The following is a 15,866-nucleotide window of genomic DNA, read 5'->3' as shown; positions in this document are numbered from 1 at the left end:
GGCGATGTTTACTGGACGGTTGAGCGATTTTTCGGAGACTGCACGTTCGTGATGTGTCTAGCACCACGCTGGGTGCGCTGGCGCGCGAGACCTGGTTGATTGAAGGACGCTGCTGCACCACGAAAACGCTTGACGATACTGCTCGTTCATGATACGAGATTCAGATAGTGTAAACGTGCGTAACTGCGAACGTGAGCTACAATCATAGTTATCAGGCACGTAATTGTCCGCCGGTTGAGCAGCTCAACGGATTCAAGGCATCTGACGATCAGCACTGCAAAGCCAGGACTAAATCCGTTCCTCAATCTAACCACAGTCCACATGGTAATAGACGTGTATACATCTTGCCGCCGGCAGTGACGTCCCTGCACTTACATGACACATTGTGAGCTGACGAATCGTCCGGTGGGAGCAAAGTATGCTTCGCTCTGTAGCGCCACACCGCATGTCTACTGTCGTGCCTCCAGTACCTGCTGCTGAGATTTATTGGCGCTAGCGAGTTTTGGTAACCTCGAGTAGTAGTAACAGATTGGCAGAAGACAAGAAACTGGTGTGGGTCATTCCTCGTCCAGTCAGGGCGATTCAAAAGTGGCTATCAGGGAACCAGATGTACTGAGTACTGTCAGACTGTTCGCGGGGGCCTCGCTGCACGCTCTATGATATCGAAAAACAGCGAGCATAGAGTGGAGTCTCACCTCGACACGTAGGAAGAGCGACGCCGCTTGCTACAGTGACATACCAGATCTTGCGGGCCTGGTGGGGCTGTACCTGTGAGCCGCCAATGAGTCGGGTCTCTGTATACTTTTGCTGCGACAAGCGCTGTTACATTGGCTTGAGTCAAGTCAGTGCTTTAAGTTCATTAAGGCAATGCTCATGAAGGAGCGCCTTCGCATCAAGGTACCGTTTCAGGTACTGCTTAACTGTTTGAATTTTGTGCAAGCCCTGCATGCCATCTTGCGCCTCAACGTGCCGCCCACGCAGCTGACAGCTGCTGCTTGGTAAAGGGTGTATCCAACTAATCCTGTTTCGAAGTCGACATCACACTTAAAGCAAAGCAGGTCGGTGCACAGGTACAAACGAGCCTGCCTGTTGGCACAAGTCATTCGAAGCGCCTTGAGGCCTACTTTGAGAGCCGGTTTGACGTATCGATGTCTGACACATGCTTAGCTACATCGAAAGCTTGGTGGTCGCTTGCACGGCTACACTAGGACTATAGAGACGCACTGGACCAAAAGATTGATGGGACGCGAGGAACAATCTGCAGAGCAGATTCTACCCAACGCCCAAAAGGATCTTCTAAGGACCTGCTAGTGACTGCGATGATGTGAAGCCCAGCCAAGTTACATCTCGAGCGTGTTACTGGAGACGATTACCCTCCTCGCAGGAATTGTAAGATCGTCGCGCAATCTTGAACTACGCCAGGCTAAGACTGTCGCATACTCGTGTAGATGTACTTTGCAAACTGTAGAGCTCGAGTCCTGATTGCCCCAACATGATCGCCGTTGCATCAGAACGAGGCTAACAATCGATACTTGTTTGGCGTGACGATATGCAGTGCTGATACACATAGAACTTAACTGTGTTGCTTCATTGGGGTATCGGCTGATAATATCGTACGATTCACGGGCCGTGTTGAGCGCAAGAACCCGCAATTTTTTTGATGTGATAGGCATATGAACCAGGAAGACCTCGCAGCGGCAAGCAAAGGCCCGAAACGGGTCCCGCCTACAGGTACCTGCCCGTTTCGTTAATCAAAAAGGGGAGCGGAACCTAATCGGGATTTGGCGAATCAGAGACAGCTCAAGACATGCCACACTTTCTAACAGCCACCAAGTCCGATGGGTCTGGAAAGACATGGGCATCTCTATTGCCAAGTTCTATGCTTGGAGGCTTCGGTCATCGGTCCAAGTGCCTTGGCGAGAAGGTGTTTCTCAACGCTCATCTGCCGAGAATTCAATCTCCGCATGATGCAATTGGGTAAACGGCAAAATGTACAACACAGACCACCTGATAGGTATCTTCAACTGCTGTCGAGACCAGATCGATAATGATTTCAGTGCAACGGCTTTGCTTGTTGCTGACGAAAATATGGGGTCGAGTGAGTTGCGCCGCACTGACGCCGTCAGCATCACACTCAAGCCGTCTGAGTCGAGCTGAAGAATGCGTGCGATTGGAATGCAGCGAGCGATTGTCTACGATACGGAGAGGAGCACTGCGTCCAGACCTGGTAAATAGCTCCGTGGCTCAATCTTTGAGATAAACATTGATGCGGCGTGGTAAGTCGTTTGACGATGCAACAAGCTTGAGACATTGTTCTGCCAACAGCTCGTCGAACGATGTCTCTGGCCGATGGACCAGTTGCTTCATATTTTCGGTGAAGTGCGGAGAGTGGTTTGGACGAACAGCTTTCTCGTACGAATCCCAGGTCTGCAGCTCAATGATCAAATATCCGCCAGAACGGAGGCATGCTGCGCACTTCCTAAAGAAGGTCTCCACACCCTCATCAAGATGTTCCAGATGTATCCACTTGATGACACTGAGGGCCAGAATCACGTCGTATGGACCAGAGATTGCCCGGTCTGCCGATGCAACCCAATCTGCGGAGACGAATTGTACATGGGGCCAGTTTGAAGTTGTTAACGCGGGGGATGAATCGCGGGAGATCTTGCCTTTCGTCTCGACGCGGTATCCATGAGTGAGGACTGCCGATACAGGGTAATAGTCCACGATATGTGAATCTCCAGTTGAAGGACGGGCACGTGAAGAGCGGAGTGCCAAAAGTTTCTCGGCTTGGGCCACTAGCTTCGGATCGATGTCAACGCCAGTGACTGATGCTACATGAAAGTCGAAGGCTATAACATGGGTCAATATCAGAACCTTGGAGGTATAGTCGCTTAGCAGCTGGAGCAGGGGCTTCCCTTCCACTTACCAAGCTGGCATGCAGCGTTTCCAGCGTTGCAGCCAATATCTAGGCAGGTCTTCGCAGTGAAGATCCCCGGAACTAGACCTGTGAGCAGTTTTAGGCGGGCGTCGAGTACATGAGTTGCTGATCCAGGAGCTCTCGAAGGACCAGTATAATCTAAGTGATAGGGATCAGATCTGAATATGATGCAACTGCCGGCTATGCAAAACCTGAGACACGATGCACACCATCCAGGTGGAGGGGAGAGCTTACTGGTGTAGTTACCCCAGCTAGTAGCCATTGATTGCGCCGCAGAGGGTATTCGGAGGTAGGATGCAGATCGTGGTCGGGGATTTCCTCGGTTGACCTCCCAACACCGTCGGCCAGGGAGTGGTGACCTAGTGGCGACAACGCGATTATGGATTGGGCGAGTGGCGAGGTGTTTACACGCCGGCGATGGCAGCGCAACGGGTGTCTGAGACGAGCGGTGAAGGCGAACGGTGAATCATTGAATGGCGGCTTCGCGTAAAGTTGGCTCGGCCGCTGCCATGGACGACTTGAGCAGCCATGGAGCCAGCAGCAGGCCAGTGTCCAGCTGCTAGCTAGTGCCAACCACACCCAATTTCGACGACCAGCGAAAGCGCACCTGAGCAAGCAGGGTGATGCATGGCTGTGAGAGAGGGTGCCGAAACGGGAATGCAACCGCTTGATGTAGCACAGAGCGGAGCGAGAACTGCTCCAGGGTGCCGGCACCGCAAACAGGACCGTATGCTCTGCGCGTCCTGGGACCTGCTCGAAGCAGACGCGACCATTCCACTCAATAGAGGCCTACGCTAGCGTATTGACGCAGTACCTACCAGGTACCAAGCAGGCAGTGAGGGCCAGGGTAATGGACATGTGGTGCTATTCGACCGACCTCAGGGCGACAGAGGCCCCACAGGTCCACATTCACTCCATGTAGGACAAGCCAACGTTGGAGCGCAACAGTGCTTTTGAGGCTCGTATTGCCCGCCCGGCAGCGGCAGAGGGCACGACTGGTCCGACCCTTGAAACGATGGGCGCAGAGCCGTGGTGCTTTTTCCCGCTGGCGCAGGGCTGCAACTACCTCGTCTTGGGACGTGCCATGTTTGTGGGCGCGTCCCCAGGTGGCTTCGCGCGGGCAATCGCACCCACTTGCACCCTGCCAACGCTCCCGTCTGGCGGCACACGGCGGGTGGGAGGGGCGGCGATGGGGTGATTTGTGCTCGATTGCTGGCCGCGAGATGTCTCTCATGTCGCTACCAGATCAACGCTCTCCACCCGAGACAAGCGCAAGCCACAAACGAGCCATGGCGGCCGTGTCCGTTGCAAGCCAGAGTCCGGCATCCAGGTGAGGGAAGGCTGTCTCATGCCATTGACTATGATGCATGAGACTGTTCTGCACGTCGCGCAGATGCGTCCGGAAACCTGGAAGGCGGTTGGGAACCTGAGTGGCTCTCCGTGCCGAGGAAGCAGCTTTCTGGTCCCCGTCCCCATCGCATCGCGGCACAGGGACCCTTCTGAGGATCGACCCACCTCGACTCGCTCTGCGAAGAGACGACATGACCAGCTGTCGCAGGGAAGCAGCCGTGATCACCTTAGCCGCATCACAGCTGCCTGCCATTGGGCGAGATGGGCATTGCCAGATCAGACTGCTCACAATCCAGGTTCGTCTCTGCAGCCACCCCAGGGTCATCGCAGGCTCACACACCGTCCGGGCCCTGCTAGGCTACTGGCCCCATATGGACGCTCACCGTGCCCTCATGCCAGCCGTCCTCGCATGCTCTGGCTGGGCGGACGCTTCGCGATGCTACCTCCGCTCGACGGTGACCATGGACCGAGTTACGTGGTAATCTGGCATATTGCGCCAAATTGGCTGCTGCCGGGTTACAGTGTGCAACACCCTGGCCGCCGTGATTCGAACAGCAACTTACTTGCGAAACCCGGGGACGACCGTTGTTTGTCTCTTTTATCCGGGTGCGAGCCTATTCGGCGACGCCCCACGAAAATACAGCGAAGCCAGCGTGCACCCGGCAGCGAGCTAGAGACATCTCCTTCGCCCGTTGGACCACAAGAGGATTTGCTCGGAGCAATCAGAGTTGTCAGCGCTCCCAGTCAAAGTCTACTTCTGCATGCAAGCCAGCGCAATTGAGAGAAAGTGGGTGCTGCTGCGACACACGCAGCGACTAGTCTAGCATTACCCTAGACTCTACATGGGCATCACGGAACTGCTTCTTTGCACAAACAGAACTCACTACTGCGTGTTCCAGGACTTCGAGTCGCTCTACGTTAATCCAATCTGCTCCACTCACTTGTTCAGGAACCTACGGCCTGCCTGCCAAGTATACAGCTTCACGTATCGCCCTGTCCCTGCTGACCTCGTCGTCTACCTGGCCCGTTTTATACTCCGAACCGGCGTTTCTAGACATTCGGCGTGAGGCTTGCCTATTGACAAGGTATGTTGCGGGCCACCCCCGGCTGCATCCTTTTTTCGCTCCCGGGTGCCCGTTGTCTTAGCACCTGAGCGCCTCCACCCAACGTCGACGTAACCGAATCGAAGCATTCGGGCGGCGATCTGGCTGCTGGCGATCCAGATACGTACAGAGTCGCTACAAGGGGATTCTGAACTATAAACTTCTCACGCCGCCACAGTCAAGGCAGTGCCCGCATTCCTGACGTTCTGTCCAACACTGCACGACTCCCTGGCTCTCCCGAAGTGTGAAGGAGCCTCCGAACTGAACACAAGTGGACAGTAGTGGACCACCTAATTCGGCTTCGTGCATCGTGTCCTGGTCCGAGCAAATGATAATACACGCATGTCCCAACCACCACCTCCATCCTCTCCGCTGTCGTCTCTTCCTCCATCAGACACCTCTCCCTCAGCTCCAGACATGACAGAAACTCAAAAGCTTCCTGTCTTCCAACCGCCAGGCTTCCTGGACTTCAATCACAGACGACTGCCCCCACCTGTACAGCTCAAGCAGCTAGAAATCCCACCCGACGCTGTACCACCACGGACGGACTACCATTTTCGCTCACCCGTCGGTCACTTACCTTCCATCCACTCAGGACCACCTCCATGGCACGAGCACCAGAAAGCGCCTACAGCACATTACAGACCGGCAGCACCTCTTGAGAAGCTAGTACATCACACCAATCCATACACACCACCTCGGACAGAAGCGCCGTACTCGCCTCAAAATTATGGACCACCCATTTCCCCTCGCTCGCAGTATGACAACAGAGAAAGAAGACTGAACGAGCATCGCTACCCGTCATATGACGAGCCTCGGCATACACACCATGCACCACACGAGCAGCAATACCCGTCCCTTGCATCTCCAGTCGAGCCCTCGCAGCAGAGACATTACGCCCCGCTCCCATCACCTGGATACACGCCCAGCTACGCCTCAAGTAGTACATTCCGTGGATCGGTGGGCTCTTATTCGCACTCGCAACGAGGATCTGTGACAGCTCCCTTGGGATCGGTAGCGTACCCTGAACCTAACGCACCTGGCCTTCCACCGCGGAAAGATGTTCGTGCGATCCCGTTACCTGGCACCATTCAACAGCCTGTGTACAACGAGCAACTGTAAGCATGCCTCGTACCCAGATGCAGATGTGTAACCAGACTGACATTCCCAGAAAATTGGGTTTCGAGCTTCGTGTACGACAACAGCCCATCGCAGCAAGAGCATGTGGGTTTGGAGAACGAGACAGACGAGTGATAGATCCACCACCGATCATTCAACTGCTCGTCACAGACCCAAAGACAGGTATAGCCGAACAAGAAGAGCTTCGGTACTCGCTTAACGTAGTGCATTGCACGTTGTGGAATGCGGATGGGACCAGTGAGGAGACAGCGCTCATTCAACCGGATCGCCGAACCACGCGCAGGCTCATGGGCCAGCTAGTAGCCTCACCCTCTGTCGCCAAGGATGAGCACGACAACGAAGGGTGCTTTTTTTGCTTCCCTGACTTGTCGTGTCGCACACACGGCAGATACCGTCTTCGATTTGTGCTTATGCGCATCGACCCCATGAACCTACACGTGGGAGGATCTTCGCCAATACTCACAGAAGTGATGAGCGACGTCTTCACCGTGTACACAGCAAAGGACTTCCCCGGCATGCGTCCAAGCAGCGCACTCACCAGGGCGCTGAAGCTGCAAGGTTGCAACATCCAGGTAAAGAAGGGCAACGAGAAGGCCCTGGCTCGCAAACGTCTCACTGCGAGCCAAGAGCACGAAGAAGACGAAGAGATGAAGCGGCGACGCAGAATGTAAGGTGCATCGTACCTTTGGACCGATTTTCTTTCCAGCGCGCGACGTTTGCAGGCGGGCATTTGTTCTTAGCACTGGGCGGTACAGTCGTATTTTGGATACCTGGAGCATTTTCTGCGGACATCTATTGACATTTGACGACATGATGAACGGCGGTCTTCCACCCACGGCAGTCTTATTCAATGAAGGCGTAGCTACTTGGGGCGAGGCATTTGAGGTTAGCAAGGCATTGTGCACGATACCATTTGATAGCCTGTATTCTGCGCAAAGATACTCGCGCAACGCGTTCACCTCCTTTCAAAGTACTTGTGCATTTCTTAGATACCGTAGTGCAGTCAAGTGAGGTTGAATCGATGCATCGACAGTTGCAGACCGCTCTCGGCTGAGATGACTGGCTCTGACTAGCCCCAATGCCCCACTCCGTACCAAAGTGGGCGGGACGCTACAAATTTCTTGTGACGCGCCGCGACCCTAAGATTTCTTCTTTCCCTTCCCCAAACTGCAGCCAGGGCACTGAAAGCAATCATGAAGTACGTGCTTGTGTCAGGTGGTGTTATTAGCGGCGTGGGGAAGGTAAGCGCGTAGAGAGTGGACACCATGACCGTAGAACTGACTTGAGCATGTAGGGCATCATAGGTAAGACTCGGTGGCAGAGCGTCATTCGTGTGTACAGACACTGACCCCGCGCGTCGTAGCCTCCTCGACGGGTCTGCTGCTCAAGACGATCGGCCTCAAGATAAGTGCCAGCGCCGAAATGCACGCAGGCTCTACTGACACCCTGCGCACGTGTCATCGATCAAAATCGATCCCTACCTCAATGTCGACGCGGGGACCATGAACCCGAAGGAGTTCGTTGAGCCCTAACTTCATGGTCTTCCATGGCTCTAAGCAGCATACTGAGCAGCGCACAGGCACGGCGAAGTCTTCGTCCTCTCCGACGGCGGTGAAGTCGATCTCGATCTCGGCAACTACGAGCGCTACCTCAACATCACCCTGACCCGCGACAACAACATCACCACCGGCAAGATCTACCAGCACGTCATCGAGCGCGAGCGCAAGGGCGACTACCTGGGCAAGACGGTGCAGGTTGTCCCGCACATCACAGATGCGATCCAGGAATGGGTCCAGAAAGTCGCGCGCATACCCGTCGACGACACGGGTGAGGAGCCCGATGTGTGCATCATTGAGCTTGGTGGCACAGTCGGCGACATGGAGAGCATGCCGTTCGTGGAGGCCATGGCTCAGCTTAGGAGGCGCGCGGGCAGGGACAACTTCATGCAGATACACGTCTCGTACGTGCCTATCATCCACGGAGAGCAGAAGACGAAGCCCACACAGCACGCCATCAAGACGGTACGAAGCAACGGTATGATTCCGGATCTGGTAGGTCACCCACGAAGTTTGACGGAAATTGGGGTGCTGATTGTGTAGATTGCCTGCCGCTGCGAGCGCGAACTCGAGCCCTCGGTCATCGAGAAGCTGGCCAACTTCTGCCAGGTCGAGCCTGAGCAGGTTGTAGTCGTAAAGGACATGCCCTCGATCTACCAGGTGCCAATGCTCCTTGAGCAGCAGAAGCTGATCCCTCTCGTCCGCCAATTCCTCGCCCTCGAGAAGATCACCATCCCACAAACCATGACACAGAAGGGCGACAAGATCTGGACACAATGGAAGCATCTCACAGGGAACGACACCCGCTTCCACGACCCCGTCACCGTCGCTCTCGTTGGCAAGTACGTCGAGCTCCAGGACTCGTACCTCTCGGTCGTCAAGTCTCTTGAGCACGCAGCCATGCGCTGCAAACGCAAGCTCGACATCCGCTGGATCGACAGCGACCACCTCGAGCCCAAGACTCAGCAGAGTGATCCGGCCAAGTTCCATAACGCGTGGCACGAAATCGTCAAGGCATCCGGCATCCTCGTCCCGGGCGGCTTCGGCTCGCGCGCAACAGAAGGCATGATTGCGGCCGCAACCTGGGCGCGCGAGAACAAGAAGCCATACCTCGGTGTATGCTTGGGCATGCAGATCGCCGTCATCGAGTACGCACGTAACGTCTGCGGCATCAAGGACGCCACATCCGAGGAATTCAACGGCGACGCTGCAAACAAGCTCATCATGTTCATGCCCGAGGTCGACAAGACCACCATGGGCGCATCCATGCGTCTCGGTCTGCGCCCCACACTGTTCCAGCCAAACTCCGAGTGGTCGAAGCTGCGCGCCCTGTACGCCGGTAGCGATCAGATTCTCGAGCGCCACAGGCACAGGTACGAAGTCAACCCCAGCTACATCGACCAGCTGCAGGAAGGCGGGCTGCACTTTGTCGGCAAGGACGAGGAGGGCGTGCGCATGGAAGTTGTCGAGATCAAGGGCCACCCGTGGTATGTGGGTGTGCAGTTCCACCCCGAGTACCTTTCGCGTGTCCTGGACCCTAGCCGACCCTACCTGGGCTTCATTGCCGCGTCTGCGGGCATGCTCGACGAGATCACGAGGGATTATCAAGCCGGCGCCGCGAACGGGCTTGCTACCGAGGGTGTTGCCAACGGCGTTGCCGGTCTGAAGCTCAACGGCGAGTTCTAGGCGAGTTGCCGACGCCAGAAGGAGTAAGATGCTGAGACATGGCATGAGAAAACTGGGTACCGTGCCTCGGGCTTCTGAGGTCTGGATTTTGGTTGGTCTATATCCATAAAGAAGCCATAACCGGCACAATGTCCTGGGACGTGTATATGATACCATGAAACTACGAATAAGTTAGCCATCTGCAATCTTCATCTACCAAGTCTCTCTTGTGCGCCCGCAAGCACACGCTGATCTCCGAAGACCCTGTACGACTGCAGAACCAGATCATGGACCTCGGCCCCGCCCCACTAGCGAAAATTAACCAACGCACTACCTCTGAATTGGGAAGTACACCAAGACATTGACCCTACTGTTTCGTCGTCACCTTAATAAACTAGTATAATTACTTTATAGTGCGACTTCTTATCATCAATACCCAATCAATCCAGTCGCTTTAGCTCACTTGGGAGAGCGCCAGACTGAAGTCATCAGTCATAAAATCTGGAGGTACTGTGTTCGATCCACAGAAGCGACATTAGCTTCCGTGCCCGGGAATCTGGGATCACGAAAACGAAATTTTTGTACTTCCCTGCCCTTTTATGCCTGAATGTGCTGAGGGTGGAGCTGTCCTCTTTTTGCAGGTACCTTTACTGGCAAGCTGTCTTTGCGGAGCGGTGGTGCGTGGTGTTGAGAGGATGGGTCAGTGCTCTTGAGTTGACTGACGGACTGGGTTGTTTAGGTGTCGGTCAACATGTTCTGGAGAGATGGAGGTATAGTTCTGTGTGACAAGATGAATATGCATATATCTGCAATATCAAGAGCCGTTTCTTCTATCGTGGCTACATCTTGCTCCTTGGTGAGCGTTACATGCTCTTTTTTGTACTTGCTTCGCTGCGTTGCCGCACCCGCTCACCGTCTCCTCTTGAGCCAGACCTTCAGGAACTCGATTTTATTCCCAGCATCAAGTCCCACTCTCTTCACTCTCCCCAATCGCGCCAGATCCTCCGCTACACGATCCAGAACCCTCTGCTCCTGCGCGCTAACCTCGCCTTGCGTCTCGCCAGTCGTGATGTACATGTCCGTCTCCCTCTCCAGACTGCTACTCGCGCCGTTGCGGAAGTCCGGGGTATTGAAGGTGTTCGAGTTGTAGCCAGAGCCGATCGCAGTTTCGGACTGTCTTGCTGGAGAATCGATGCTAGGGCTGTTGTAGACGCGCATTGCGATGCGGACGCGCATCTGGTGCGAGGGTTTTGATAGGAGTTGGTAGAGCCAGCTGATGTATCCGCCGCTCACAGGGGTGGTGACGTCCTGAGGCGTGTAGCGCAGATTGACGGGGTAGATCTTGGTGTCACCTCTTGCGCTGAGCAAGCTCGGGCTCAGGGGCAATATGCCGCGACCGTTTGTGGTGGTGCATTCTGGGAAGACGCAAATGATGCTCTTGGGGTTTGCCTTGACAAGGGATGCAAGAGTGACAAGCTTAGATTCGTCTTGCGGGACGAAAGCGGGAGGTGCGAATGCGAGGAGGATCGCACGAAGAAGTGTGATGCGCTCGACTTTGCGGCTATTTGGGTACGAGCGTGTAAAGATCGGTTGGAAGATTCCGGCAAGGTAGAGCGGGTCGAGAGGAGACGTGAACGAGGAAGCGATAATGGTGCCGGCCTGGGGCGTGTGCTCTTTTGCTTCTGAGAGTCTTCTGTGAGTCTGTCAGCTTCTTCGTCCTCCATCAAAGCGCTATGCCTGCCTGTGGGAGAATGACATACCCGCGCTTCACGCCGTCGACCTGGAAGTCGACCCACCATACTCCAGTCAGGCCAAGAAGCGCCCACAGCAACACATATTTAATGGCTCCGCCGACTGGTAACCACTCAATAACGCCAAAGTAGAAGACTGAGAGCGCGATTACGAACGGCATGCGGCAGAGGAAGAGGAAGGCATGGATTGGCGTCCAGACGACGCTGACTGGAGGAGGAGGCACAGGGAGAAAGGGCGCTATGGCCGTACCTACAATTTTTTGTCAGTTCTTGTCCGTGGACTCCTTACCATAGAATGGCCTACCTTTGTCACGGAACTGGCTGTATTTCTCCATTGCGTGGTGTGTTCACAAGACACGCGGTGCTATCGATACATGGATTTTGCGGGCGATATTTTTGCTACAAGCAATTATAGGAAAGCGAAACAAGTTTACGTCGCTGATAAAGCTTGTAATGCAAGATGAATAGCTTGTCGTGTGGGTCGCTTGACGCGGGGATGACAGATGAGTGGATTATTACCGTTGCGAGTCATTCAAACATGTGAACGCCAAGATTTGGCTCTTGAAACGTCATGGCACATGCCAGCTGCAGTGGCCAATTGTGGAAATTCACATACAATTAGTAGGTCGACGGCGCAGATACTATCAGATGCATTCAGTTCGAGATACTTCTCTACATGCCCAGTTCACCTGTGGTCGACAAAGAGTAACAAGGAAATGCATTGATGCAGCCCGCCGAAATGCTATACTAACATCAAGGAAAAGGGTAAGTACAAAGGAGATGGTGTTCGACAATGACGCTCGAGGCGTATACATCGGGGGAGAGGGTATGTATGAATAAGCCAGTATTAGTGTTTCTTTTCCCAAACTTCGAATCATCCCAACACCGATGCCTGCTCCAGATTTTTGCGTAGAAAGGGTATTCGAACCGCTGCGGACAGGCTTCGAGAAGCAACGACTGGTGCCGTGGTGTTCCTTCGATAACCACCAGAGCTGTTCCACTCAGCGTGCTCGCATGCAGATTACAAAACTGATTACAAAGTACAGGCTTCGAATCGAAGACTCCGGTAAGATAAGTCAGGCAATAAAACAGGGTATGCGCAAGGGGTATTCGTCGTCTCCGCCTACAAAGCAACATCGAGCACCAAACTAACGTCACTGACTTGGTTGCCAGCAAGGTCTTCGAGGACGGGTATCAGGTCGAGGAGTTCGTTATCGTGGGCATCAGAGAACCAGCTGCTGATCGGGACGGCGTGTTGCGGGTGGAAGATATACGAGGTTGGCGAGTTGTCGATAATGATAGTGTCCTTCAGATCACGACCAATTTGTGAGAGATCCTGGTAGTGAGTCAGTACACATCGTGGAAGGATTCGACAGGACAAACGTACCTTTACGTAGTTACCCTGGTGATTATAACAGCTTTCGCGGAACAGTCTGTGGTGTACGACGCCATGGATGTCAAGCTGGTCAAGAAGTGGGTCACCGTACTATACCTGTTAGCTCAGGCCTGTGACAGACAGAGTGGAAACATACCTTTGAAACAGACGCGGTAAACACGACAACCTCATACAGCTCGCCGACCCTCTTCATAAATTGGTCGACGCCAGGACGTTTGATAACGTATACGTTATGGTATTGGCCCTCGATTTCAACAGGAATAGTGAAGTCGGCCTGCTGCAGTATCTTGGCGACAGTTAGCACGCAGAGCTCAAGAACTTATGCCATCGGAACCGTACCTTAAAGCTGCTGTGGACCAAAGTCTCGTCGAGATCAAGAACCAAACACTTCTTGCCCTTGAACCTAGGCTCGATTGGACCAAGCAGGTACTTCTGCGGCTCAGAAGCTTCGGACATCTCTGACGTTTGTTTTTGGACAGCATCTTGTCTCTGCTCAAGCGGAGGTGGAGGTGGAAGGTCAACCTTGGGCTGTTCCGTCGTTGCAACTGCGGCGTCTGGGTCTTCACCTTCCTGGTGCACGTCGTTGGTCGACAATGGGACATCCTTCATCTCGATATCAGCATCCAAGGCTTTCTGGTCCTCGGTCTGATCCTCGATGATTCTTTGTTGCTCCTCGGAAGGTCTGCCAACGACAGGAGTAGTGCCAGGAGTGGGGTTCTGAACGTTGATGATGGGCTGGTTGGTCTGCAATAGACCAGGCTGGACAGGTATCGGAGGGAGTGCTGCCTCGGAAGCTTGCTGCCGCTTAGACGAGCTCCTAGTGATGATCTGGGGTGGGTTGTCGTGCGAAGGCCTGGCGGGCTCAGCAGTACCATCACCACCAGATCTGGGCTTCTCGACGGCACCCATGCCGAATGTCGCAGCGGGCGCCTTCTCGTCAACCGGGTCCTTCGACTCCGCAGTGCTCGACTCGGCAGCAGCAAGCGGATACTGTTTCCTTACTGGAGTCGACTGCGACGTACGGCCCTCCGGGATCTTCTCGGTGCGCTTGACATTCTCCAGAGGCGTACCCTCTTCCCGTACGTCCTTGGGCGCGAAGCATGGTAGGCATGAAAGCAGCCCACCGGTTTTTCTCGCCTTGCTTCTTGTCGAGCCCTCGCGGTTGGCGGCAGGCATGGCTGGAAGCGAGGGTGCCTGAGCGGTCTTGTCGGGGTGGTTGGTTGGCTGTCCAGAGCGCTTGCTGCTCGCAGTGCTTGCTGCCCTTCGCTTGCCCATGAAGCTGCGCTTAGAGTGCTTCGATCCTTTTCCAATGCTCTCCGCGTCGGCGGCAGTGACTCCACTCAGGCCAGTCCCAGAAGGTGTCTGTGCATCATTTGCACTCGAGGGCACGTCCAGCAGCGGCTGCTTGCCTTCGGCGGTGGAAGAAGTCTCGGGTAGCACGATTGTGTGCGAGCCTGGCATCATCATTAGCGATTGTCTACAATGCTTTCCAACTGCGCCAACACAGGTGCGGAAGGGGGCGGTGAGACATGCCGTCGCCGTTGGGCTGGGCAGTACCTAGGCCTGCAAAAGGCTTCTCGGTCGACGATGCGCCGGGAGCTGACAGGGTCGGGTCGGTGCTCATGGCTGCGCAACAGGTGCCTCAGATGGGCAAAGCGCAATTAGGTGGGAAGTGTAGTGATAGACGACGAGCGGCGTCGGCGACTGCGGGCGATGTCGCGTGGAGCGGTGACCTCGTGGGTGGTAGCTGATGTTGACCCAGAGCTCTCGGTCGCGGCTTCCAGATGCGGCAATTGGCAGTCACAGCACAGCTGTTGGTAGGCGCACGAGACGGAATGAGCGGACGCGGCGTCGCGATGGGGAAGAGACGGGCAGGACGGCTGTCGAGGGTGCGCGCGAGAGAACGAGAGAGGCGGCGTAGGGAGCTGCGAGGCCAGGATCGGTGCTTGGGATGAGGCTGGTTCGCTAACGCGGGCGGAAATGAGACGGCCCTCTTTCACCGTCATCAAGCGCCAACACTCCACCCAACGAATTGCCTGGTTTGGCACGGCACGGGTCACGCCCTTCAGCTGTGTAGTGGCTGCGGATACGAATGCGGCTCTCAGACTGACGTGGAGTGCGAAATAGACACTCGAGTCGCGGATGGGAGTCTTTGGCAGCTGTCGCTGGGGCTGTGCGAATGGCCACCCCAGCGACAGGGGCCTCTTATGGAGGGTGCATGCTGCTGCTCTCTAGCACTATTTGGTGCTAGCCGGGCGGCCGCTTGATCAGTGGCCCAGGCCCCAAGCTTGCCTCCTCCGCGCTGCACTCCATCTGGCGGATAATTGGGCTGTTGCGTGCATCCATGCAGCCAATAATCGCACGCCGCTCCTCGTCCTCTGCACAGGAACCCGTCGTATTCTGGGAATGTGCAGCAGCACATCACCAGGATGGAGCATCCATTGATGAGCTTGAGCGTGAGCTTGAGCTTCATGGCCTTCGAATGCTGGCCCTCGCTCGATAGACCTCAGGCCCTGCATGCGATTGCGAGGAGGCCTTCAGGTCATCAACCGGCCGCCGCTTGGCTGAGCTAACTACACAGCTAAGCGCCGCCGTGCAGGGACAGCATCGTCACATCTGCAGCCTATCGCGGCTCACCTCAGCTGTGCGAGACCAGGTGCACCTCTGCCGCTGTATGCTGGGCCCATATCAAACCGCGATCCTGTCAGCGTCGTAGCGGACCTTGTAGCGTGGATAGACTTCAGCGAAGCTTCCCGGTGACTAACAGAGATCCCAGACAGACGCACAACAATGTTTTGGTTTCAGTACGAGCTGTCACATGCCAGATGATGTCTTGCGTTCCACGCTGTGGCGAACAAAGTGCAGCATCCAAACGGCCCGTCGCACGTCGAGATCATCCCGCGTCGATCGACAGCTTCAAGATGTCCATTCCTTGTCGGGCTGTCACCAGATCTCTTTCCAGAG

General features: G+C 55.1%; 6 protein-coding genes and 1 non-coding gene across 7 annotated transcripts; 4 read left to right on the top strand and 3 right to left on the bottom strand.

Annotated features, from left to right (window-relative positions):
• Nucleotides 1-1,890: 1,890 nt before the first annotated feature.
• Nucleotides 1,891-3,561, bottom strand: M421DRAFT_421777 (S-adenosyl-L-methionine-dependent methyltransferase). The gene is made up of 3 exons (XM_033592943.1): nucleotides 3,176-3,561; nucleotides 2,930-3,079; nucleotides 1,891-2,852 (listed from the first exon to the last, which is right to left on the bottom strand). Exons 1-3 carry the CDS (start codon nucleotides 3,201-3,203, stop codon nucleotides 2,245-2,247), a joined length of 786 nt encoding a protein of 261 aa, XP_033447628.1. The 5' UTR covers nucleotides 3,204-3,561; the 3' UTR covers nucleotides 1,891-2,244.
• Nucleotides 3,562-4,207: 646 nt separating this feature from the next.
• M421DRAFT_178090 (uncharacterized protein) lies at nucleotides 4,208-5,306 on the top strand. The gene has a single exon (XM_033587862.1). The coding sequence runs from the start codon at nucleotides 4,290-4,292 to the stop codon at nucleotides 5,070-5,072; it is 783 nt and encodes a 260-aa protein (XP_033447627.1). The 5' UTR covers nucleotides 4,208-4,289; the 3' UTR covers nucleotides 5,073-5,306.
• Nucleotides 5,307-5,811: 505 nt separating this feature from the next.
• On the top strand, nucleotides 5,812-7,205 carry M421DRAFT_6159 (uncharacterized protein; the record flags this gene model as incomplete). The annotated part of the gene is made up of 2 exons (XM_033595894.1): nucleotides 5,812-6,512; nucleotides 6,566-7,205. The coding sequence occupies 2 exons, from the start codon at nucleotides 5,812-5,814 to the stop codon at nucleotides 7,203-7,205; spliced, it is 1,341 nt and encodes a 446-aa protein (XP_033447626.1).
• Nucleotides 7,206-7,673: 468 nt separating this feature from the next.
• M421DRAFT_421774 (CTP synthase) lies at nucleotides 7,674-10,182 on the top strand. The gene is made up of 6 exons (XM_033592942.1): nucleotides 7,674-7,775; nucleotides 7,829-7,838; nucleotides 7,898-7,938; nucleotides 7,989-8,050; nucleotides 8,114-8,585; nucleotides 8,634-10,182. The coding sequence occupies exons 1-6, from the start codon at nucleotides 7,728-7,730 to the stop codon at nucleotides 9,774-9,776; spliced, it is 1,776 nt and encodes a 591-aa protein (XP_033447625.1). The 5' UTR covers nucleotides 7,674-7,727; the 3' UTR covers nucleotides 9,777-10,182.
• A 21-nt stretch (nucleotides 10,183-10,203) lies between these two features.
• Nucleotides 10,204-10,290, top strand: M421DRAFT_t83. Its single transcript has one exon. It is a non-coding gene; the product is annotated as a tRNA-Phe (tRNA).
• Nucleotides 10,291-10,524: 234 nt separating this feature from the next.
• On the bottom strand, nucleotides 10,525-11,981 carry M421DRAFT_421773 (uncharacterized protein). The gene is made up of 3 exons (XM_033592941.1): nucleotides 11,811-11,981; nucleotides 11,516-11,756; nucleotides 10,525-11,448 (listed from the first exon to the last, which is right to left on the bottom strand). The coding sequence occupies exons 1-3, from the start codon at nucleotides 11,839-11,841 to the stop codon at nucleotides 10,665-10,667; spliced, it is 1,056 nt and encodes a 351-aa protein (XP_033447624.1). The 5' UTR covers nucleotides 11,842-11,981; the 3' UTR covers nucleotides 10,525-10,664.
• Nucleotides 11,982-12,629: 648 nt separating this feature from the next.
• Nucleotides 12,630-14,526, bottom strand: M421DRAFT_6156 (NIF-domain-containing protein; the record flags this gene model as incomplete). Its single annotated transcript, XM_033595891.1, has 5 exons — nucleotides 12,630-12,842; nucleotides 12,894-12,992; nucleotides 13,039-13,188; nucleotides 13,242-14,356; nucleotides 14,406-14,526. 5 exons carry the CDS (start codon nucleotides 14,524-14,526, stop codon nucleotides 12,630-12,632), a joined length of 1,698 nt encoding a protein of 565 aa, XP_033447623.1.
• Between the last annotated feature and the right edge of the window lie 1,340 nt (nucleotides 14,527-15,866).

This window comes from Didymella exigua (assembly GCF_010094145.1).
Source record: "Didymella exigua CBS 183.55 unplaced genomic scaffold M421scaffold_17, whole genome shotgun sequence".
Classification (NCBI taxonomy): domain Eukaryota; kingdom Fungi; phylum Ascomycota; class Dothideomycetes; order Pleosporales; family Didymellaceae; genus Didymella; species Didymella exigua.
Note: the sequence above shows the minus strand (reverse complement) of the source record. Positions and strands in the feature narration are given on the sequence as shown.

Coding starts and splice junctions, on each gene's coding strand:
- M421DRAFT_421777 (XM_033592943.1), bottom strand. CDS start 3,203: ATGGCTACTAGCTGGGGTAACTACACCA. Junction 3,080..3,175: donor TAGCTGGGGTAACTACACCA/GTAAGCTCTCCC, acceptor CCTATCACTTAG/ATTATACTGGTCCTTCGAGA. Junction 2,853..2,929: donor AAACGCTGCATGCCAGCTTG/GTAAGTGGAAGG, acceptor CCCATGTTATAG/CCTTCGACTTTCATGTAGCA.
- M421DRAFT_178090 (XM_033587862.1), top strand. CDS start 4,290: ATGCCATTGACTATGATGCATGAGACTGTTCTGCACGTCGCGCAGATG.
- M421DRAFT_421774 (XM_033592942.1), top strand. CDS start 7,728: ATGAAGTACGTGCTTGTGTCAGGTGGTGTTATTAGCGGCGTGGGGAAG. Junction 8,051..8,113: donor GGGACCATGAACCCGAAGGA/GTTCGTTGAGCC, acceptor AGCAGCGCACAG/GCACGGCGAAGTCTTCGTCC. Junction 8,586..8,633: donor ACGGTATGATTCCGGATCTG/GTAGGTCACCCA, acceptor CTGATTGTGTAG/ATTGCCTGCCGCTGCGAGCG.
- M421DRAFT_421773 (XM_033592941.1), bottom strand. CDS start 11,841: ATGGAGAAATACAGCCAGTTCCGTGACAAAG. Junction 11,757..11,810: donor CAGCCAGTTCCGTGACAAAG/GTAGGCCATTCT, acceptor AAAAAATTGTAG/GTACGGCCATAGCGCCCTTT. Junction 11,449..11,515: donor GTCGACGGCGTGAAGCGCGG/GTATGTCATTCT, acceptor ACAGACTCACAG/AAGACTCTCAGAAGCAAAAG.